General features: G+C 44.9%; 1 protein-coding gene across 10 annotated transcripts in view; it reads left to right on the top strand.

Moving 5' to 3' along the window:
* The window catches only part of LOC137360749 (fibrocystin-like), a 604,145-nt gene that overhangs the window by 574,187 nt on the left and 4,947 nt on the right, over window positions 1–25,011 (top strand). For 9 of the 10 annotated variants that reach the window (XM_068026018.1, XM_068026015.1, XM_068026020.1 and 6 more), the window contains 3 exons: window positions 3,639–3,746; window positions 8,764–8,925; window positions 14,131–14,277. In XM_068026018.1, the coding sequence (XP_067882119.1) occupies window positions 3,639–3,746; window positions 8,764–8,925; window positions 14,131–14,277 (417 nt within the window). The remainder of the gene's footprint in view (window positions 1–3,638; window positions 3,747–8,763; window positions 8,926–14,130; window positions 14,278–25,011) is intronic. The other variant, XM_068026022.1, reaches the window with a different exon arrangement.

Below are 25,011 nucleotides of genomic sequence, written 5' to 3'. Positions count from 1 at the left end.
CTGCCTGACTGGCCTCAAGACTCCTCTAAGACCCCACCCACTGCCTGACTGGCCTCAAGACTCCTCTAAGACTCCTCCCACTGCCTGACTGGCCTCAAGATCCCTCCCACTGCCTGACTGGCCTCAAGACTCCTCTCACTGCCTGACTGGCCTCAAGATCCCTCCTACTGCCTGACTGGCCTCAAGACTCCTCTCAGTGCCTGACTGGCCTCAAGACCCCTCCTGCTGCCTGACTGGCTCAAGACCCCTCCTGCTGCCTGACTGGCTCAAGATCCCTCCCACTGCCTGACTGGCCTCAAGACTCCTCCCACTGCCTGACTGGCCTCAAGACCCCTCCTGCTGCCTGACTGGCTCAAGACCCCTCCTGCTGCCTGACTGGCTCAAGATCCCTCCCACTGCCTGACTGGCCTCAAGATCCCTCCCGCTGCCTGACTGGCCTCAAGACCCCTCCCGCTGCCTGACTGGCCTCAAGACCCCACCCGCTGCCTGACTGGCCCCAAGATCCCTCCCGCTGCCTGACTGGCCTCAAGACTCCTCTCACTGCCTGACTGGCCTCAACAGTCCTCCCACTGCCTGACTGGCCTCAAGACCCCTCCTAATGCCTGACTGGCCTCAACACTCCTCCCACTGCCTGACTGGCCTCTAGACCCCTCCTACTGCCTGACTGGCCTCAAGACCCCTCCTACTGCCTGACTGGCCTCAACACTCCTCCCACTGCCGGACTGGCCTCAAGACCCCTCCTACTGCCTGACTGGCCTCAAGATCCCTCCCGCTGCCTGACTGGCCTCAAGACTCCTCCCACTCCCTGACTGGCCTCAAGACTCCTCCAGCTTTCTGACTGGCCTCAAACCCTTCTGGTTACATTTGGAACCCAAGAAGTTGAATGGGGGCCTGCAGCAACCATGGCAGAAGGAAGATCCAGTGCAGCCACATGGTTTAGCAATGCCTCCTTGCAGGTTCTTCTCTGAGCTGCAAGGGCAACGTGGGAGGTCCTCTTCCCAAGGGATGGGAAGAAGAGACTGAACTGCCTGACCAAGCAAGTCTGGACGAAGATTACCGAGGAGATCAGCAGATGTGGGGTTAACCCCCTACCCATCACCCCCCTCCAGACCTGGGAGCAGCACTGTAATGACCTCCTTCACTCCTCCAAGGTGAGTACTCCATACCGCTTTCCTCTTTGAGGCTTGCATGTGGCAATGCAAGAGGTTGTGCTTGGTGGGGAGGGAGTGACAACCCAGTCAATGGCAAAGGGGTCAAGAAGCAGCAAATGTTGTCAGATGTATGGCCGCATCTCTGTGAGAGGTACCAGTCTATCATTGATGATCCTCATGGACACATGGAGATGCATTCGTGTGCTCCCATCATGGACCAATGGGCTACCACCAGCATGTTGTGCTTGTCTTTATGGTGAAAATAACAGTGTTCCTCCTTGTACTTGCTGGAGAAATGGGCACACAACTGCAGGGAAAGGGCCAAGACCAGTGGAGGGGTTCCAGACCTGCATATCCTGACCCCGATGGAGGAGGCCTTGGAACTGGCTGGGTCTCAGAGTGGCCGTTTGATTACTGATGGAAAAGCAGGTGTGTCATCACAGCAGTCACCACACTGTCCACCAGCGCAGATACACTCATGTTGATGGGTCTGTCTCATGATTAGATTCAGGGTCACAAGCTGGCGAGCGCATCACAGATGTGCCCGAGCAGCTGACAGAGGCTGCGACAGCTGAGGCCACTGACAGTAGGAGGACTATGGGAGGCCAGGCCCATGCTGAACCTCAGGTCGATGAGCCTCTTGAGTTGCTGGCAACACAGCATCTGCTGCAGCTGCAGCGAGAGGTGAGGAAACATCTGGCGGAGCTGCCAGAGGTTATGCGTGCCCATGCACGGATGATGGAAGAATCCATCTACGCCATGAGTGCTGCCACATCTCAGGCATGTGTGCGCATGGCTTCCTCTGTTGAGAGGTTGGCAACCCTCATGGAAAGCCAGCTCCAACACACCACTCAGTGGATGCCATTGATGCAAGCAGATCTGCATTTTCCATGAGTTCGATGCAGCAGTGGGGCAAGGCAAGAGGGGATGAGCCACCTGGAATCTCCACCAGTTCCTTGTCCTTCTCAGATCAGAAAGAGGTATGTGTGCCTTGCAAGGGAGGAGGAGCAGCTGCTTCTGGGGGCCCCTGCCAGGGCTCTCTGAGTGTGGACAGCGGCTTCTCAGCCCTTCTGCCAATGGCCCTAGTGCAACAGAGGAATGTCCTTCATCTGTGCATGAACCCCTCAGTATGCCAGGCTGAATACGTCCCGATCACATTTTACGTCCCCGCATCCCCGCCTCTGATCTTGCTGTTAGTGGGGCAGTAGAATTCCAGCCTGTTATACAGTGAGATTTTAACCCACTCAAAACCCATCTACTTGCACAGGTTAAAATCAGGAACAGTATAAGTTTAGGGAATGCCTGCTCATCTATCTAAGGACATTTTCAACCATTGGTTTTAAAAAAAATCCTACAGTGTATGTTATAGTAAATGGGAGGTACGTTCTGCTGAATTGCCCCATAGTACTAAATATTGTAATGGAAGATAGCAGAGGCTGCCAGTCACCTCTTCAGGCCCTGTGTAATGTTTCACGAATGCTTAATTGAATGCAGGCTGGGAAGAGATATTTTGATTTAATGTGCAGCTTCCCCTCATGTGACATAGTGAATGGAAAATACTGGCTAAAAATGCACTGTCCCATGACACAAACAGCACAATCCTTGCCTGTGGCATGGGCGTACCTGCAGCAAACTAGGACTAGCCTCCCTGAATTTAAAAAACACTGGAAAATGCATGCAGGGAGTCTGGCTTAAAGGCTGGTTGTCTGCAAGTCACAACATTGGATAAATCAGGAGCTTTCAAAGGGGAGATGCTGAAAATTGCTGTGCAGGAGACTAAATGGAGCAACAAAATTAGGAGTTTAATGTGTACACTGAGGTGGCATCAAAGACTCCCTCCTTCAGTAGTGAATCATTAGTGGCTTTGCTGCTGAGGGCAGTGAAAGAAGATGGCCCTGTTAGGTGGAATATGCTGCTTAGAAAACTGAAGGATTTAGAAACAATGATTCAATTCAGAAAGCTAAAGAGTAATCGTGATTTAAATTCAGCATTGGAAAATTGTCACAATGAAAAGGGTACAATGAATACACTGCAACCATAATGACCTTGCTTGCAATATTTCACTAATGCACGCCAGGTTTGTTCAACTGTCATTCGCCCACTTCATATAGGTGAGCAGCATGCAGTGAGTGGTCCCTCACCCAACTTTGTGAAATTCAGTGTGAGATCTTATGAACATAAGTGACCCATTTAAGTAAGGTTTCACACTTGCTTATAGAGCAGCCATTTGCTGATTTTCACAAATTGTGCCTTGTAAAATGTGGCACGCGGCCTTGTGTGACCAACTTAATGAACTGTGCACACCGTGGCCGTATGAGGCTTTACACTGCTGACTGAGCCTTTTAAAATCAATGCTAAAATGGCTGAATGTAGAGATTTCTCCCTTTATAATGTTCAGAGTTATCTGATAATAGAATGGCATACACCGTTTTTTTTACTGGTAAATATTTTTTCTCTAGACCTTCTAAATTTTTCTTTTTGTTCTAGGGTTCACCAGTATAAAGATAAAAGATGGCTGGGCAAACTTTACTAACTTGGCAGTCTCAAGTCCTGGGTCTGATTATTCCCTCAGCCTCAATATCTCTTCACCCAAAGGTACACTAACAAGTTTACCATTTTTCCTCCTTCATGTTTTTTTGTTTCCTAAACCTCTGGTTGTTTTGTCTTTTCCAGTTTGATGGATATTTTATATATCTGATTTATCTCAGAATAATACAGATATGCTAGTTCTAAATCAACAACTAGTTTATTTACTCTACTTTAAAATATCTCAGCACTTACAAGATTTCAGTACAATGTCTTTCAGAACACTCCCGTGTTTACTAGAACTTTCCAGCCTGCTTTTTTAGTTTCAATTTCAACAATTCTATGTTTAAGCAATAAAGCACAGTGAACACTGCTAAGTGGACAGACTAATACAATCAAACCCAGATTAATCAAACCATTGATCACCACACTGGTTAGGCCTCAATTGGAGCATTGTGTCCAGTTCTGGTCACCACACTTGAGGAAGAATGTGACGGTCCTTGAGAGGGTGCAGAGGAGATTTACCAGAATGGTTCCAGGGATGGAGGATTTTAGTTACAAGGTTAGTTTGGAAAGTTGGGTTTGTTCTCCTTAGAACAAAGGAGATTGAGGGGAGATTTAATAGAAATATACTAGATTAAGACAGGCTAAGTTACACAAGGAAGAGCTGTTCCCATTAACAAATGGTACAAGGACTAGGGGACACAGATTTAAGGTTTTGGGCAAAAGATGCAGGGGAATATGGAGGAGCACATTTTTACACAATGGCTGGTAACTGGAACGACCTGGAACTCACTGCAAATGAGGGTGGTGGAAGTGGAGAAAAATAGGTGAATTCAAGAGGAAGTTGGATGGCCACCTGAGTGAAATAGACTTGCAGAGCTATGGGTTCAAGCTGGAGAGTGGGACTGACAGCATACCTCCGTGGAGAGCCGGCATGAACTCGATGGGCTGAATGGCCTCCTTCTGTGCCGTAAATGACGCTATAAAGTGTTCTTCAGTATACATGTGTGTGGCAGCTGAGAGGATATGTGAATTGACCATCATCTGCTCTTTGATTTCCAATACTGGCTGTTCAGTTGACAGGAGGTGGGAAAGATTCATAGGGTTTTAGGATTTTGAAATCAAAATGGGATGCAGTAGCAGCCCAACCAAGGACAAGTTGAACTCATATTGCTTAACCAACTGACCTGCTCTGTCATAATATATCTTGTGGAGTACAAAAATGTTTGTTTTGATCTGAACTGAACACGTGGCTGGAGAATAGGTGTAGGAGGGAGGGCATCAGATTTCTGAGATATTGGGACCAGTTCTGGGGCAGGTGGGACCTGTACACGATGGACGGGCTATACCTTAACAGGACCGGAACTAACATCCTTGCAGGGAGATTGCGAGTGCTGTTGGGGAGGGTTTAAACTAGCTTGTCAGGGGGATGGGAACCTGAGGGGTAGCTCAAATTGGAAGGAAGTAAAGCTGGTAACAGGAGGTAGAAAAATAGCTAGTGATATTAGAAGGCAGGCAAAACAAAGGCAAGCATCAACTGGGCTTACAATGCAGAATAATGTCAAGAAGACAAGGTTAAGGGCACTCTCTCTGAATCCATGCAGCATTCGCAACATGGCAGATGACTTAAAGGCCCAAATAGAGGTAAATGGGTATGATCTATTTGCCATAACAGAAACGTGGCTACAGGGTGACCATGACAGGGAACTGAATATTCAAGGATATTTAGGAAGGACAGGCAAAAAGGAAAAGGAGGTGGTGTTGCGATGATAATATGGGATGGGATCAGAATATTAGTATGGCAGGATCACAGATCGGAAGAACAAAATGTGGAATCTGTTTGGGTGGAGCTAAGAAACAGCACACATCTGTAGGAGTTGTTTATAGCCACCAAACAGTATTGGTAGTGTGGGGCATGCCATTAATCAGGAGATTAGAGAAGCATGTAGCATGGGTAATACAGTAATCATAGGTGATTTCAATCTGCATATAGACTGGGTAAACCTAATGAGCACTAATGCTGTGGAGGATGAGTTTCTGGAGTGTGTTAGGGATGGTTTTCTAGAGCAGTATGTTGAGAGAACAGGCTATTTTAGATCTAATATTATGTAATGAAAAATGGCTAATTAATAATGTTGTTGTAAAAAAACCTTCAGGGATGAGTGACCAAAATGTGATAGAATTTTACATTATGTTTGGAAGTGAGGTAGTTCCATCTAAAGCCAGGGTGTTAAATTTGAACAAAGGAAATTGTGAAGGTATGAGGGGCAAATTGGCTGAGGTGGATTGAGAAAATACATTAAAAGGTACGACAGTACATAGGCAATGGATAGTCTTTAAAGAAATATTACATAGTTTACAGCAACTATCCATTCCTTCAAGGCACAAAAACACCAAAAGTAAAGGCAGTCAACCATGGATAACAAAGGAAGTTGAGGATTGTATAAGATTAAAAGAAAAAGCGTATAAAGTTGCCAGAAATAGTAGTAAACCTGAGGATTGGGAGGATTTTAGAATACAGCAAAGAAGAACCAAGAAACTGATAAAGAAAGGAGAACAGAATATGAATGTAAGCTGGCAAAAAATATAAAAATGGACTGTAAAAGCTTCTGTAGGTACATAAAAAGGAAACATTTGGCTAAGACAAATGTGGATCCATTACAGGCAGAGTCAGGAGAATTTATAACTGGGAATAGAGAAATGGCAGAGAAGCTAAATTATTACTTTGTGTCATCCTTCACTGAGGAAGATACAAAAAATTTCCCAGAATTAGAGATCCAAGGGATTAGGGGGAATGAGAAATTGAAGGAAATTAGTATTAGTAAGAAGGTTGTATTGGAGAAATTAATGGGGCTAGATGTTGATAAGTCCCCAGGACCTGATATTCTACATCCCAGAGTGTTGAAAGAGGTAGCGATGGAGATAATGGATGCATTGGTGATCATCTTCCAAAATACTACAGATTCTGGAGCAGTTCCTGCAGATTGGAAGGTTGCAAATGCCACCCCACTATTTAAGAAGGGAAGGAGAGAGAAAACAGGGAACTAAGGACCTGTTAACCTTACATTAGTCATTGGGAAAATGCAAGAATCTATTCTAAAGGATGTGATAAATGGACACCTGGATAATAATGATCTGATTGGGCATAGTCAACATGGGTTTATGAATGGGAAATCATGTTTGATCAACCTGTTGGAGTTTTTTGAGGATGTTACTAACAGAATTGATAAAGGGGAGTCAGTGACGTGGTGTACTTGGATTTTCAAAAGGCCTTTGATAAAGTCCCCCACCGGAGTTTCGTTAGCAAAATTAAAGCACATGGGATAGGAGGTAATATACTGGCATGGATTAAGGATTGATTAACAGGCAAAAAACAGAGAGTAGGAATAAATGGGTCATTCTCACATTGGCAGGCTTTGACTGGTGGGGTAATGCAGGGATCAGTGCTTGGGCCCCAGCTGTTCACAATATATATCAATGATTTTGATGTGGGGACCAAATGCAATATTTCCAAGTTTGCGGATGGCACAAATCTAGGTGGGAATGTGAGTTGTGAGGAAGATGCAAAGTGGCTTCAAGGGGATTTGGACAGACTTAGTGAGTGGGCAAGAACATGGCAGATGGAATATAATGTGGAAAAATCTGAGGTCATCCACTTTGGGAGGAGGAATAGATGTGCAGAGTATTTCTTAAATGGCAAGAGATTAGAAAGTGTAGATGTACAAAGGGACCTGGGTGTCCTCGTCAATAAATCCCTGAAAGCTAACATGCAGGTGCAGCAAGCAATTAGGAAGGCTAATGGTATGTTAACCTTTATCGGAAGAGGCTTTGAGTACAGGAGTAGTGAATTCTTGCTTCAATTGCATAGAACCTTGGTTAGACCGCACCTGGAGTACTGTGTGCACTTTTGGTCCCCATGGGACTGTCCTATGAAGAGAGATTGGGGAAACTGGGCCTGTATTCTCTAGAGTGTCAAAGAATGAGAGGTCATTTCATTGAAACCTACAAAATACTGAAAGGGATAGACAGGGTAGATGCAGGTAAGATGTTTCCCCTGGTTGGGGAGTATAGAACCAGAGGACACAATTTCAAAATAAGGGGGAAGCCACTTAGTACAGAGATGAGGAGAAATTTCTTTGCTCAGAGGGTTGTGAATGTTTGGAATTCTCTACCCCAGAGGGCTGTGGAAGCTCAGTCATTGATTATGTTTAAAGCAGAGGTTGATAGATTTCTAAATACCAATGACATAAAGGGATAGTGTGGGAAAAAGGCGTTGAAGTGGAAGATCAGCCTTGATCATATTGAATGGCGGGGCAGGCTCGATGGGCTGAATGGCCTACTCCTGCTCCTCTGTTTCTATGTTAATTATAATGCTGTCTTTGAAACTGAGCCATACAGATAAGGAAAGTTCCAGGTTTAATCCCCATCTTTGTATTGAGGGAACTGATTTCATCCAGGGAAATGAAAGGAATAAGATAAGAAGAAAGAGGAAAAAAAGCACATTGGCTCCTGCCTGGTTTGTAGAATCATTTTCAACAGGATTAGTGGCTTCAGGAGAGGAGAAAATTGGGATTTAAGAAGTGTTATCTCAGTCAAAGTATTGTCTCAATGGTAAGGACTAGAATGAAGAGATTCTACCTATCAAGACTTTGCACAGAAAATCATACCCCAGAATCAAAATCCTCATGTGCAGTCCCATCCAAAGCAGTTCCACACCAGGATTCCAAAGTGGAAAATCTCCCCTTTCATTCTTGATTGTGGAAAAATTACTTCGGCGGGTGTGGGGGTGGGGGCGGTCTGTTCCAATATGTGCTGACAGCAAGCGAAGCTCTCCACTGCCAACACTTACCCAGAAAAAAGAACCGCTAATGCTGTTCAACCACCAAGCCAAACAATGAAAAATAGTAATTAAGGAATTGTGTATGTGCTAGATTGACAGCAACTTGTTCAAATTTAATTATTTTATTGGCCACTTGTTGCTTTAAGTCAACTATTAACAGCTTAATTAACTGACTGTTTCGACCCGAAGTTATATTTTTGATCTCTATTATTGAATCACTACAAGTTACTTTCTTTTCTGCAGGATCTAATCTTACAGTAAAATCAAAGCCATTCACCATTTCCCCAGTATCCAAAGGAGAGTCAATTAAGATTGTCACAGCAGCAGTTCTGGGTTCCATAATTGGTTGTGTGGTTTTTTGTGCCCTTGTGATCTTCTGGTACAAGAAAAGCAAGACAAACACGAGTAAGTTCAGATACTTAATTCATTACTCATTCGACTGTGGCAAATGTGATTCTTGATGCTACTACAGTTGCAACATGCTTTGTTTTTCATATGGGTTTGAATGAATTCCCAGCCATTAGATGGAGATTGTGGAGGAGTTGCATTACTGGTCAAAGAGGATATCACAGCTGTGCTGAAGGAAGGCACTATGGAGGACTCGAGCAGTGAGGCAATATGGGCAGAACTCAGAAATAGGAAGGGTGCAGTAACAATGTTGAGGCTGTACTACAGGCCTCCCAACAGCGAGCGTGAGATAGAGGTACAAATATGTAAACAGATTATGGAAAGATGTTGGAGCAACAGGGTGGTGGTGATAGGAGATTTTAATTTTCCCAACATTGACTGGGATTCACTTAGTGTTAGAGGTCTAGATGGAGCAGAATTTGTAAGGAGCATCCAGGAGGGTTTTCTAGAGCAGCATGTAAATAGTCCAACTCGGGAAGGGGCCATACTGGACCTGGTGTTGGAGAATGAGCCCGGCCAGGTTGTTGAAGTTTCAGTAGGGGACTACTTTGGGAATAGTGATCACAATTCCGTAAGTTTTAGAATACTCATGGACAAAGACGAGAGTGGTCCTAAAGGAAGAGTGCTAAATTGGGGGAAGGCCAACTATACCAAAATTCGGCAGGAGCTGGGGAATGTAGATTGGGAGCAGCTTTTTGAAGATAAATCCACATTTGATATGTGGGAGGCTTTTAAAGAGAGGTTGATTAGCGTGCAGGAGAGACATGTTCCTGTGAAAATGAGGGATAGAAATGGAAAGATTAGGGAATCATGGATGACAGGTGAAATTGTGTGACTAGCTAAGAGGAAAAAGGAAGCATACATAAGGTCTACGTGGCTGAAGAAAGACGAAGCTTTGAAAGAATATCGGGAATGTAGGACCAATCTGAAACGAGGAATTAAGAGGGCTAAAAGGGGTCAAACAGGGTTAAGGAAAATCCCAAAGCCTTTTATTCATATATAAGGAACAAGAGGGTAACTAGAGAAAGGATTGGCCCACTCAAGGACAAAGGAATAAAATTATGCGTGGAGTCAGAGAAAATGGGTGAGATTCTAAACGAGTACTTTGCATCGGTATTCACCGAGGAGAGGGACATGACGGATGTTGAGGTTAGGGATAGATGTTTGATTACTCTAGATCAAGTCGGCATAAGGAGGGAGGAAGTGTTGGGTATTCTAAAAGGCATCAAGGTGGACAAGTCCCCAGGTCCGGATGGGATCTATCCCAGGTTACTGTGGGAAGCGAGAGAGGAAATAGCTGGGGCCTTAACAGATATCTTTGCAGCATCCTTAAACACGGGTGAGGTCCCGGAGGACTGGAGAATTGCTAATGTTGTCCCCTTGTTTAAGAAGGGTAGCAGGGATAATCCAGGTAATTATAGACCGGTGAGCCTGACGTCAGTGGTAGGGAAGCTGATGGAGAAGATACTGAGAGATAGGATCTATTCCCATTTGGAATAAAATGGGCTTATCAGTGATAGTCAACATGGTTTTGTGCAGGGAAGGTCATGTCTTACCAACTTAATAGAATTCTTTGAGGAAGTGACAAAGTTGATTGATGAGGGAAAGGCTGTAGATGTCATATACATGGACTTCAGTAAGGCGTTTGATAAGGTTCCCCATGGTAGGTTGATGGAGAAAGTGAAGTTGCATGGGGTCCAGGGTGTACCAGCTAGATGGATAAAGAACTGGCTGGGCAACAGGAGACAGAGAGTAGCAGTGGAAGGGAGTTTCTCAAAATGGAGACGTGTGACCAGTGGTGTTCCACAGGGATCCGTGCTGGGACCACTGTTGTTTGTGATATACATAAATGATTTGGAGGACAGTATAGGTGGTCTGATTAGCAAGTTTGCAGACGACACTAGATTGGTGGAGTAGCAGATAGTGAAGGGGACTGTCAGAGAATACAGCAGAATATAGATAGATTGGAGAGTTGGGCAGAGAAATGGCAGATGGAGTTCAATCCGGGCAAATGCGAGGTGATGCATTTTGGAAGATCCAATTCAAGAGTGGACTATACAATAAATGGAAAAGTCCTGGGGAAAATTGAGGTACAGAGAGATTTGGGTGTTCAGGTCCACTGTTCCCTGAAGGTGGCAACGCAGGTCAATAGAGTGGTCAAGAAGGCATACGGCATGCTTTCCTTCATCGGACGGGGTATTGAGTACAAGAGTTGGCAGGTCATGTTACAGTTGTATAAGACTTTGGTTCGGCCGCATTTGGAATACTGCGTGCAGTTCTGGTCGCCACATTACCAAAAGGATGTGGATGCTTTGGAGAGGGTGCAGAGGAGGTTCACCAGGATGTTGCCTGGTATGGAGGGTGCTAGCTATGAAGAGAGGTTGAGCAGATTAGGATTATTTTCATTAGAAAGACGGAGGTTGAGGGGGGACCTGATTGAGGTGTACAAAATCATGAGAGGTATAGACAGGTTGGATAGCAAGAAGCTTTTTCCCAGAGTGGAGGATTCAATTACAAGGGGACACGAGTTCAAAGTGAAAGGGGAAAAGTTTAGGGGGGGATATGCGTGGAAAGTTCTTTACGCAGAGGGTGGTGGGTGCCTGGAACGCATTGCCAGCGGAGGTGGTAGACACGGGCACGATAGCATCTTTTAAGATGTATCTAGACAGATACATGAATGGGCAGGAAGCAAAGAGATACAGACCCTTAGAAAATAGGCGACAGGTTTAGATAGAGGATCTGGATCGGCGCAAGCTTGGAGGACCGAAGGGCCTGTTCATGTGCTGTAATTTTCTTTGTTCTTTGTTCTTATATGATGGTGACAAACCATTTGCACACTCGTCAAATTCCATTGTCATTTTAATGAAGGCATTAGCCAACCTTTTTCAACACATTCTTTCCTAATCAACACTGAGTAATATCAACCCCTTATTTGAAATATTTCCCTTGGTTCTTTGATGGAGCTACAGATGGCACATATCATTGGGATATTATCTATCTCAGCTGGGAATAAGGGTGCCCACTACTGGCTGAGTGGCAGTCAGGAGGGAGACCAGAGCCTGCTTTACCCTGGCTTCTAGAAGATTGAGGGAGATGAATTACTTTGTAAGAAAGGTATAAACGTGCAGAGCATTGGGCAAAAGGTGGACAAGATGTCATAATTTCGATAAGAATTAGCAACAACTTTGATCATTCGGACCTTTTCAAGACCAAGTCAGTTGATCTGATTGCTTACAATTTTCACTCCATTGCAATCATTTATTTAATTAAACTAAGCATTTCATGATTTTTTTCACAATTTATATTTTAGAATTGCTGAAAATAGAGACATGTTGCGGAAGCTTTTCGTCTTGCACTCATCAGAACAATACGCAAGAATAACCAATGTAAGGGAAACAACAACTTATACTGCATGAGAAGAGAGTGCTGATTGGTTGGCAAGTGAACTCTGATTGGTAGAGGTGTTGCCATGGAGAATGCACCAGTTTACAGTGACTGACAGTTACCTGCCAAGCTTTGTTTGGGAAATTTAAGCCAGGCAGCTTGACTCTAATTGGTCAAGGCTTGCCCTGAGGAATGAACCAGCGAATGGCTGTAACCTATTTTGTTCAGCTGAAACAGGCGCAATGTGTGTACATGTTCTTTCTGTCTGTAAAGAACAGGGCCCTGTGTATTAATATTTGTAGCTTTCAGTACTCGCAAATGCGTCATGCTGCGAACCCTACTGATGATCTTAAATTAGTTGTCAGCATAATTCTTAGCACAATGAGGAATATTTAGCAAATGTTGTCCAATTGCGGAATCACATCTGATGTTGGACACTGTGTTTTGAGTTTTGCAAGCATGGGCTGCTTGGGTATGGCCTGTACCTTGCCTGTTGCAAACAGCAGAAGGGACATGTTGTTTGATATGATTCACCAGTCTTTGTGACATAGGGCCTATATACTTAGTATCACACTGGCATTGAAATATAACATTTGATGTGATATCAGAGTCAATCAGAGTCAAGCTGCCTGGGTTTAAATTTCCCAAACAAAGCTTGGCAGGTAACTGTCAGTCACCGTAAACTGGTGCATTCTCCATGGCAACACCTCGACTAATCAGAGTTCACTTGTCAACCAATCAGCACTCTCTTTTCATGTAGTGTAAGTTGTTGTTTTCCCTTATATTGGTTATTCTTGCATATTGTCCTGATGAGTGCAAGACGAAAAGCTTCGACAATGTGTCTCTATTTTCAGCAATTCTCAAGTTCTGTGCTACCAAATGACAATTTATATTTTGCTTTTTTTTCACTTGCCTTAGTACCACTCTTCTGTGCCATGGTTTATTCCACATCTAAGATGGCAGCCAGGCAAACTGTTTCCATATATTAGCTTATCAAATAACCAGTTAGACGGTGATGCATGAGGGTAGCCCTGACTGCCTCTATACATGATTTCCCTTTCTTCGCATGAGAAGGTCGTTCATAAAGCATGAAAAGAGAAATAATGAATGGCTAAAATAGGGTAAAATATGCAATGAGCTACATGTCTTAGTCTATTACACAAATGCACATCACATTCTTAACAACTCCAACAGTCTGCACATGGATCTTCACAAAACTCAGTGCATTTCTATCTTAGTTCTGGATATTAGAATGCCAATCTGCTACATAATCAAGAAGATTTCTCCACCCACTGCCCCGGAAAGGTGGTGGGGTTGTATATTTGTGAAAATACACTGCTTCTGGTTTGAATCTAAAATTATCATAGGAACCGAAGGATTGTCAAAAGATATAGCCTTAAAGGAGTATCTCACGTCAATAGTATTTCCCCATTCTTAGTAATTGAGACCATTCTGATGGGGAAGCAGCACAGACCATCAATCTCTCCTACATCAAGTTTACAGGTCAATCTTATTAGGTCTTTCATCCACTTTTCAGAACTATATCATCATAATCCATAGAATGTGACCTTTATCTAAGTAATACATTTGGAGCTTTCGCTTAATAGTTAACCTTTAGAATGATTATCAGTGCCATTCTCAGTGAAACATTTCCCACTGAGTACATGTTGATTGTTCTACACAGCATGTCTTCTGAAGAGCTATCATTTCCCATCAGATTATTTAAAGAAAATGACTTTAGTACGTGATAAGAAAAAGGATGTCTTTCTCCATTAACTCTTGAACTGATAGCCAAAGTTGTTTGTTTTTCTTGCCCAGAGGTAAAGGTGGAGCTGTTCGATGGTACTGAAAATGAAGAAAGTAGAGAAGTGTCCAGGATCAGAGTTCAGCATCGCCTTCCTCATATCCACCCACTTCGCATTGAAGAGGAGGCTGAAAATGATCTTGAGATGTCAGAAGAGGAAGGTGAGAAGATTGGTCAGAGTTTCAAGTTGGATAACTGAAATGTTACCCTCAATGGGGGTCTACCTATCTCACAGTGACCTCTGACTTCTTCCATCCTAAGTCATGAATTTAAGTCCAGTATAGGCTAACACAGAAATCTGCTAAATGTATATGAATTTTTATCTATGTTGGGACTGGTCTTTAAATGAGATGCAGCTTTGAAGCAGAGTGTTTTACATTTGGGGAAGAAAATCAGATATAACAGCAAATGCAACTGGTTTCCTGTCCCCATATTCTACCCCTGTCCCTTTCAAAACTGCTGAAATCACCTCCCCTCCTCAAATTAAACCACCCTTAACCTCACTGTCTCTGCAAACTACCTTCAATCTCCCTTCCTTCTCCAAAGTCCTTGAACATCTTCTCCCAGATCCAAGGACATCTCCCTGTTTGAATCCTTCCAATCAGGTACTGCCCCTTCCACAGCACTGAAACAGAACCCACCAACATCACAAATGACACTATCTGTGACTGTGCCTGTGGTGCATTATCCGTCCTCGACTTTAATGAAGCCTTTAACAAGGTCAACCACAACATCATCCCCCAACACCCCTCCTCCATTATTCAGCTAAGTGGGGCTGCCCTTGCATGGTTCTACTCTTACCTACCTGATTGTAACTATAACATCTTTCGCAGTGGCTGCTCTTCCCATCCCCACATTATCAGCCTCAGGAATCCTCCAAAGATTCATCCTTGCCTCCCTCCTCTTCCTCATTTGTATGCTGCCCTTTGACAGTATCATCCAGGGTCAGTTTCCATATGAATCTATACTTCTCAGTCACCTCTCGAGCTCTGCACTGCATCTGTGCTGTCAGATTGCTTGTCTGACCTCCAGTCTTAAATGAGCTATAATTTCCTCCAACTAAACATTGGGAAAACCCAAGCCATCATTTTGGGTCCCTGCAACAAACACTATATTCTTGCCAACAACGTCATCTTCCTTCTCAGCCACTGTCTCAAGCTGACCTGAATTCTTTGCAACTTTAGAGTTTTGTTTGACCCGGATCTGAAGGTTCTGACCCATATTTTCTCCTTAAAGAAGGCCAGTTATTTCCACCATCATAACACTACCTGCCTCTACCCCTATCTTATCCAATCTTCCACCGAAACCTCATCCATGCCTATGTCACTTCCTAACTTAACTATTCCAGTGCGCTCCTGACTGGCCTCCCATTTTCCATGTTCAGTAAATGTCAGCTCATCCAAAACCTGTTCAGGAGGATGTAAAAGTTCATGTGTTTGAAGAAGAACAAGGAGTTTTCCTACTGTTCTGGCCAATACTTTCTCTCAACCATCACTAACAAAAATGAATTTATTGGTCATTCATCTCATTTGACATTTTGGAACCTTATAACAGAGACCAGAGTTCAAAAGCAATTCATTAGCCATGAAGTGCTTTAGGGACTTCCTGAGGATATGAAAGCTGCTATATGAAGGTAAGCCCTATTAGTAATGAAGTTTTACTGGTTCCTTTTCTCAGCACCAGAATTATAATGTGGCAAATATGCGTAGTATTTCAAGACAGATCAATTAGTTCTCCTGTTCCATGTGGTCTTTAAACAATGGCGGTGGGGGGGGGGGGGCGGTGGTGAAGGGAGAAAGAGGAATTGTATACTCACAAATACATAACAAGTGTACTGACAGTTTAGTACTTGTTGGAACGTGTTTAGTTGTGCCTTGTAAAAGCTGTTGGAGAGAGTAGTGGGGGAGAGAGACAGCCTATCACATAGTCAAGGGTGAATCTGAATGTTTATTAGAAGTTAAAGAACAGTGCATTAACACTTTGTATTGGTTTCTATCCTCCTGTGAGCTGCTTCAATGGTGGAATCTGTTACAGAGCAACAAAAACTGTTTGAGCTAAGTGATGGGGTTTCAGCAGCAGAGCAGGTTTTAATACAAGTATGGGAAAGGCTTCCACTGCTATGTCCAGACTGGCCAAGAGAGTGTGGGAAAATGGCGCACTGACACGGAACACAAAAGTCCGAGTGTATCAAGCCTGTGTCCGCAGTACCTTGCTCTATGGCAGCAAGGCCTGGACAACGTATGTCAGCCAAGAGCGACCTCTCAATTCATTCCATCTTCGCTGCCTCCAGAGAATCCTTGGCATCAGGTGGCAGGACCGTATCTCCAACGCAAAAGTCCTCGAGGCAGCCAACATCCCCAGTATATACACCCTACTGAGCCAGCGGCACTTGAGATGGCTTGGCCATGTGAGCCGCATGGAAGATGGCAGGATCCCCAAAGACACATTGTACAGCGAGCTCGCCACTGGTATCAGACCCACCGGCCGTCCATGTCTCCGCTTTAAAGACGTCTGCAAACACGACATGAAGTCCTGTGACATTGATCACAAGTCGTGGGAGTCAGTTGCCAGCATTCGCCAGAGCTGGCGGGCAGCCATAAAGGCGGGCCTAAAGTGTGGCGAGTTGAAGAGACTTAGCAGTTGGCAGGAAAAAAGACAGAAGCGCAAGGGGAGAGCCAACTGTGTAACAGCCCCGACAAACAAATTTTTCTGCAGCACCTGTGGAAGAGCCTGTCACTCTAGAATTGGCCTTTATAGCCACTCCAGGCGCTGCTTCACACACCACTGACCACCTCCAGGCGCTTACCCATTATCTCTCGAGATAAGGAGGCCAAAGAAGGTCTACATAATAGGCTTTATGGCTGAATTTCCACCATGGACATGGGAAAAAGGGGCCGGATTTGTAGTCTTCTGGGAAACTGATTACAGTTAAGATTTTCACAGGGGTGAGCCCAAAATTTATATGTAGGTGGGTTTCTGTCCAATTAGAGCCAGTGGGGGTGGGAACGGAGGTGATCAGATGGAGTGTGGGATTCATTTAGGCTCCCATGGCAGCCATCACTGAGGCTGCTGGTTGTCCTAAGGGAGAGATCTGTGTTTTGTGCCAAAGCCTTCCACAGCACCAGAGGGAAACGATATGTCACAGGAGAGCTGGAGGCCTGGCAACTGGGGCAGGGCAGACCCTCGCTTCATAAATGCCAACCTGAAGCTAATGTTGGAGGCCGTAAGGGAGAGGAGGTAGGTCCTCTTCCCAGATGATGGCAAGAGGAGACCACCTCATCATGCAGAATGGGCATCTATCTAGTCAGTGTCATTTCCCTTCTCTCCAATTCCTCCTCTCCTCTCCTGCTCCTGCTCCTGCTCCTCCCCCGATGAGCTGTTTCATTCCAGGGCCTCACCATCTTCAAAGTCCACACCTCTCTGAAGAGCCATGTTATAGAGAGTGCAGCAGACAACCACAATGTCAGAGACCCTTGCAGGAGGGTATTGGAGGGTGCCACCCGACCGGTCCAGGTACCGGAATCACATCATCAGACACTAGAAGACCTGCTCAACGGTTGTCCTACTGAGCAGGTGGCATTGGTTGCATCATCTCTGCCTCTCTCTGGGGCTCCCATAGAGGGGTGAGTATTCATGTCTTTAAAGGATAGCCCTTGTCCCCAAGGAACCATCCACATACTTTGGGGGCTGGAGTGACGATCTGGGGCAGCGTCGATCTGCAGAGGGTGAAGGAGTCATTGCAGCTGCCAGGAAAGCAAGTGTACACATGGAGGAAGCTCTTGTTTTGGTCACAGACCAGTTGGATGTTGAGGGAGTGGAAGCCCTTCCTGTTGATGAGTCTCACTGTCTGGTCACTGGGTGCCTTGATGGCCATATGGTTGCAATCGATGATACCCTGCATCTGGAGGAATCCAGCGATGGCAGCAAAACCCAACGTCCTCTGTCCCTGTGAGGCCGTATCTGTCATGTAATGACTGTGCTGTCCAGCTCTGGCAAAGAGAGCATCAGTGACCTGCGAGATGCAGTGGGGTGCAGCTGCTTGCGAGATGGCATTAAGGTCTGCAGATGCAAAGAAATTCAAGGCCACAGTGATTTTGACAGCTACTGGCAGGGCATGGCAACCAGTGCCACGAGCTGTGAGGTCTTCGGCGATGAGGCCATACATGTCTGTGAACATCTGCTTGGAGAGTCGTAGTCTAGGTCTCGGTCATCTCCAGGTAACTCCTTCTTCAACGGTAGATGCTATGTTGAGGGTATGGCCTCTGTGACTTCCTGTCCCTCTTTCCGCTCCCATGCCCTCTTGGCGCTCAGGGATCCACCCTTCCTGCAGAAGGTGTTGTCCCTCATCATGTTGGAGCCTTCCTTTTGGATAGGCGGTCGCCCAATTGTCCTTGGCAACCTTGCCCCTGTGATGCCAGGGGGGTGGCAACCCCATTCAATGCCTGAGTGCACTCTCTTCTGCCACCTGCACAGTGGCAAGGGCACCTCCTTATCAAATGCTGTGTCCTTCTGACCCTCCTATGGGCTGGGGTGATGCCCTGGGGCATCAATGACTGTCTCCCCACTCTGTATCCATCTCCCTTCAGCTGTTCTATAACAGACACTTCCTGAAACCCACGCGCCCCCTTCAAAATTCCAGCCTCTCCCTCCAACAAGTTTTTTAAATACTTTAATTGGACTCAATGGGGAGGAAAGTAGGATTGCTGTCCCGCCCTTCCGTGGCCCTGGGTAACATTGCCAGTGCCGGGAACAGCATCCTGAACCTGATACACTAGCTGGCACTGGTGTTTTCGTCACCCTGCACACCCCTATAATCTACCCCAGCCCCTACATTTCCAATCTTGGGGCGGGCCTGAAAATTCAGTCCATAGGTATTACTTTGAGATCAAAAAAATAGATGCTGGCAACTGAAATTCTGGTTATTAAAGAATTTGTAGGCCGGTGAAGCTTTTTTTAAATTCTTAAGTCTTTGGTGTTACATTGGATGCATCATTTCTGTTGGATTCCCTGGTGGGCCTCTCTGGGGTGTCCTTGAAAATAAATAAAAGAGCTATTCCTGACTTCTGAAACTGGTCAACCAGTTGCAACCTTCACTCAGAGCTTTGTTAGTGATATGAATGCCATGCTCTTGTGACATTCAAAGGCAATGATTTCTCAGGATTAAACACTTTTAATTCTAATGTAGTTCCTCTGAAAGTAACTCACACTGACCTATTTCTGCAACACATTCGTAACAGAAGTTTTAAATTGTGCCTGCATTGCAAATTCTGCGACATGTTTTGGAAATTTGGTCCCAAGAGTGTCGAAACTATTGTCAAATCATCACTGAATAACAATTACTTATCCAGTCACCACAGGTGAAACGTTCCACAGCCTCGTGGGTCTCACTATTAATTCATTTATTGTATTTAGTGGGGAAAATAACGACCAGTGACATGAAGCATTTCACATAATTTGATTGGTTGATTGGTCCCTAGTGTACTGCAATCTGAGTTACTGTATAGGTATGAATTATCTTTCATGAAATACCTTAATTCCTAACAGCTTCTATAGCCTCCATCGTCTTGAACACATATCTCTTGAAACTTCATTTAGATTTTCAAACTGTATAGAGATCTCAGCTCCCTGCTGAGGGTTCAGATCAAAGAGGTCCATTCTGTCTGATGTCTGCCTTGAATGTTGCTGTTCACTGACAGGCCAAAGTCTGAAAACTCATGTCTGGAGACTACAGATCTCCCCCAGCACCTTTACATAGATTCCTTTCATTTCAACAATGTAGCTGACAGACTGAATGTTGATTGGTGCATCCCAATAAATAATGAATTGAGTGGAGTTGTTACAGAAGAGTAAACTGCTGATTCAGGCATTTACACACTAGAAAGTTGTGTATGTGTGTGTGTGCGCGTGTTAGAGTGTGTCTTCGAGGGAGGGAGCATTGTCAGTGGATGTCTGCTGTGTATCCCCTGCAGTAAGTCCCTTAATACCTTAATAAAATTATGAAAAGAAAAGGAAGCTAAATTGTGACAAATTGTGTTTTTTAATGTTTTTGCTTTCTAGTTGTAATCCTGGACTTTTAATAAACTGGGGGCAGCTAGTTTTAAAAAGTAGTATAATGTGGGGAAGGTATCAAAGGACTATTCAGCCCATTTATTAATGCTGCAAAAATGATGCAAATGACTAGCAACATGTAAACATGTAATACAGTTATATTTAATAAACAATCATCGGAATTATTGGTCAGAACTTCACGATCAGTGTACTTTTACTTTAAGAACAACATTTTTTCAGTAATATCCAGAGCCCAACATTCCTCTCTGCTAATTTTAGCAAAAAAGACAGTTGTGTGCATGGGGAAAAAGTGACTGGAGAATTCAGCTGTTTCCAGCTCTGCCTAGTTAATGGGTCTACTTCAACAGTCTATTTCTGCATGAGCATGACACTAGAACTACGCATGAGAAGGCGTGAAAAAATTAACTTTATTTTATACATTTTGGGCCTAGCTTTTTTCTTAGAATGAGGAGGATTTCCTTTTGTCTGTTGGAATGTTTAACCAGCTTAGGATTGATAGTTAAGTTAATGTCTTCCCCAATATCTTAATCAATGCTAATTTAGCATGAGCCAAATCTTTAATCTAGCAAAATTTATTGTGATTATATATGCATAATCGGATAAAAAGACAATGGGGAATATTTCACTCACCCTCAAAAGTTAAACCCTTTGTTCTTAGAATGCACTTACACAGAAAGTTTAGCTACAGTGCAAAGTGACTGCAGCTTTACACTGAAATGTGAAGTTTAAATCAGATTCTCTCCTCTATTGAGTCTCACTGTGTTTCATTCTGGTGACAAATTGATTCCTAACCTTGGATTCAGATTTTACACTATAACTGAAGAGTTGATGAGAAGGTGTTTAACTGTGCAGCAATGCTACACATGTGGTGTAAATCTACCCATGGAGTCAGATGAAATTATTAAGAAAGGAAAAAAATTGCATATCCGCAAGAGGTGGTCTGAAGATTTTTAAAATTTCTATTATGTAGCAGCTTAATCACATAATAGTTAAAAACATATGACATAAATTTGATTTAGAATCATAAAATCATACAATGCTACAGCAGAAAGAGGCCATTTAAACCATCATGCCAGTACCAGCTTGTTGGTAGAGCTATCCAATTAATCCCACTTCCCTGCTCTGCCCCATAGCCTGTAACATTTTTGCCTTCAAGTGTTTATCTAATCCTCTTTTAATTGTTACTGTTGAATCTGCTTCCACCACTCTTTCAGGCAATGCATTCCAGATCATAACAACTTGCTGTGTAAAACAATTGTTTTCCTATCACCTCTGGTGCTCTTGCTGATCACTATAAATCTGTATCCTTTGGTGACTGACTCTTCGAGCACTTGAAACAGTTCATCTTTATTTACTCTATCAAAAACATTCATGATTTTGAACACCTCTATTAAATCTCCTCTTAACCTCCTCTGCTCGAAGGAGAACAACGCCAGCTTCTTTTTTTTATTCATTCATGGGATGTGGGTGTCACTGGCCAGGCCAGCATTTATTGCCCATCCCTAATTGCCCTTGAGAAGGTGGTGGTGAGCTGCCTTCTTGAACCGCTGCTGTCCATTTGGGGTAGGTATACCCATAGGGTAGGCGGTGGCGTAGTGATATTATCACTGGACTAGTAACCCAGAGACCCAGGGTATTTCTCTGGGGACATGGGTTTGAATCCCACCACAGCAGAAGGTGGAATTTGAATTTAATTAATAAATCTGGAATTAAAAGCTAGTCTAATGATGGCCATGAAACCATTGTCGATTGTTGCAAAAGCCCATCTGGTTCACTAGCCCTGTCAACCCTGCAAAGTCCTCCTTACTAACATCTGTGGGCTTGTGCCAAAGTTGGGAGAGCTGTCCCACAGACTAGTCAAGCAACAGCCTGACATAGTCATACTCACGGAATCATACCTGACAGAGAATGTCCCAGACACTGCCATCACCATCCCCGGGTATGTCCTGTCCCACCGGCAGGACAGACCCACCAGACGTAGTGGCACAGTGGTATACAGTAGGGAGGGAGTTGCCCTGGGAGTCCTCAACATCGACTCCGGACCCCACGAAGTCTCATGGCATCAGGTCAAACATGGGCAAGGTAACCTCCAACTAATTACCACCTACCGCCCTCCCTCAGCTGATGACTCAGTACTCCTCCATGTTGAACACCACTTGGAGGAAGCACTGAGGGTGCTCACCAATCTGCCTGCTGCAGATGCTTCTGTCCATGATGGTATTGGTGGGAGTGACCACCGCACAGTCCTTGTGGAGACGAAGTCCCGCCTTCACATTGAGGATACCCTCCATCGTGTTGTGTGGCACTATTACCGTGCTAAATGGGATAGATTTCGAACAGATCTAGCAATGCAAAACTGGGCATCCATGAGGCGCTGTGGGCCACCTGCAGCAGCAGAATTGTACTCAACCACAATCTGTAACCTCATGGCCCGGCATATCCCCCATTACCATCAAGCCAGGAGACCAACCCTGGTTCAATGAAGAGTGCAGGAGGGCATGCCAGGAGCAGCACCAGGCATACCTCAAAATGAGGTGTCAACCTGGTGAAGCTACAACCCAGGACTATTTGCATGCCAAACTGCATAAGCAGCATGCAATAGACAGAGCTAAGCGATCCCATAACCAACGGATCAGATCTAAGCTCTGCAGTCCTGCCACATCCAGCCGTGAATGGTGGTGGACAATTAAACAACTAACTGGAGGAGGTGGCTCCACAAATATCCCCATCCTCAATGATGGGGGAGCCCAGCACATCAGTGCGAAAGATAAGGCTGAAGCATTTGCAACAATCTTCAGCCAGAAGTGCCAAGTTGATGATCCATCTCGGCCTCCTCCTGAAGTCCCCAGCATCACAGATGCCAGACTTCAGCCAATTCGATTCACTCCGCATGATTTCAAGAAACGACTGAAGGCACTGGATACTGCAAAAGCTATGGGCCCTGACAATATTCCGGCAATAGTACTGAAGACCCCTGCTCCAGAACTTGCCACGCCCCTAGCCAAGCTGTTCCAGTACAGCTACAACACTGGCATCTACCCTGCAATGTGGAAAATTGCCCAGGTATGTCCTGTACACAAAAATCAGGACAAGTCCAACCTGGCCAATTACCGCCCCATCAGCCTACTCTCAATCATCAGTAAAGTGATGGAAGGTGTCATCAACAGTGCCATCGAGCGGCACTTGCTTAGCAATAACCTGCTCAGTGACGCTCAGTTTGGGTTCCGCCAGGGCCACTCAGCTCCTGACCTCATTACAGCCTTGGTTCAAATATGGACAAAAGAGCTGAACTCAAGAGGTGAGGTGAGAGTGACTGCCCTTGACATCAAGGCAGCATTTGACCGAGTATGGCATCCAGGAGCCCTAGCAAAACTGAGATCAATGGGAATCAGGGGGAAAACCCTCCGCTGGCTGGAGTCATACCTAGCGCAAAGGAAGATGGGTGTGGTTGTTGGAGGTCAATCATCTCAGCTCCAGGACATCACTGCAGGAGTTCCTCAGGGTAGTTTCCTAGGCCTAGCCATCTTCAGCTGCTTCATCAATGACCTTCCTTCAATCATAAGGTCAGAAGTGGGGATGTTCGCTGATGATTGCACAGTGTTCAGCACCATTCGTGACTCTTCAGATACTGAAGCAGTCCGTGTAGAAATGCAGCAAGACCTGGACAATATCCAGGCTTGGGCTGATAAGTGGCAAGTAACATTCGTGCCACACAAGTGCCAGGCAATGACCATCTCCAATAAGAGAGAATCTAACCATCTCCCCTTGACATTCAATGGCATTACCATCGCTGAATCCCCCACTATCAACATCCTAGGGGCTACCCATTGACCAGAAACTGAACTGGAGTAGCCATATAAATACCGTGGCTACAAGAGCAGGTCAGAGGCTAGGAATCTTGAGGCGAGTAACTCACCTCCTGACTCCCCAAAGTCTGTCCACCATCTACAAGGCACAAGTCAGGAGTGTGATGGAATACTCTCCACTTTCCTGGATGGGTGCAGCTCCAACAACACTCAAGAAGCTCGACACCATCCAGGACAAAGCAGCCCGCTTGATTGGCACCCCATCTATAAACATTCACTCCCTCCACCACCGACACACAGTGGCAGCAGTGTGTACCATCTACAAGATGCACTGCAGCAATGCACCAAGGCTCCTTAGACAGCACCTTCCAAACCCATGACCTCTACCAACTCTCCAGTCTCTCAGCATTGCTGAAGGCTTTCACCCTGGTGCACCCTCTTTAAAACTGTACCATTTAGTTCATATTGCCTCTCCTAATTCTTCCTCCCAAAATGTATCACTTATGAGCACTTATGATACTTGTATTTTGCAAGTATCTGCCAAACTCATGTGAAAGGCTGATTTTAACCCTATCAGTAGGTACACTGTTAAAATCAACCCGGTGATTATCTCCTGATATCCTGCTTGGATTCCTCTGTTTAGAATTTCAACCTTTTTTTTGAACATGCAGCAAAGGCTCCAGCTTGAAGCTGGCCAGAGTTCTGAGGGCCCCAATTGCTAATTTATCTCCAACCTGAATCGGGAAGCTGCTGTGGCTTTCCATGCCAGGTGAACACAAGTTAGAAGAGTGTCAGAAGTAGAAAAGGCTATTCATTTGTGTAGCCAAGAGGAGCGGGCATGCTCCAAAGTCCTCACAAGGAAGCTTTAGGCCTCCCCTGCCTTGGATTCTCCCCTCCCACCCTTCCGTACCATGAGACCCCTCCTCACCCACCACGACCCCTCCCTGAAGACTGGTCCCTACACCTACCTGAAAGCTGTCAGGCAGCCAAGTGCCACTCGAAATTCATTAGCCTTTTCTT

This window comes from Heterodontus francisci, chromosome 3 (assembly GCF_036365525.1).
Source record: "Heterodontus francisci isolate sHetFra1 chromosome 3, sHetFra1.hap1, whole genome shotgun sequence".
In the NCBI taxonomy this organism is placed as follows: Eukaryota; Metazoa; Chordata; class Chondrichthyes; order Heterodontiformes; family Heterodontidae; genus Heterodontus; species Heterodontus francisci.
The sequence above is the reverse complement of the archived record's forward strand: the minus strand, read 5'-3'. Positions and strand labels throughout refer to the sequence as shown.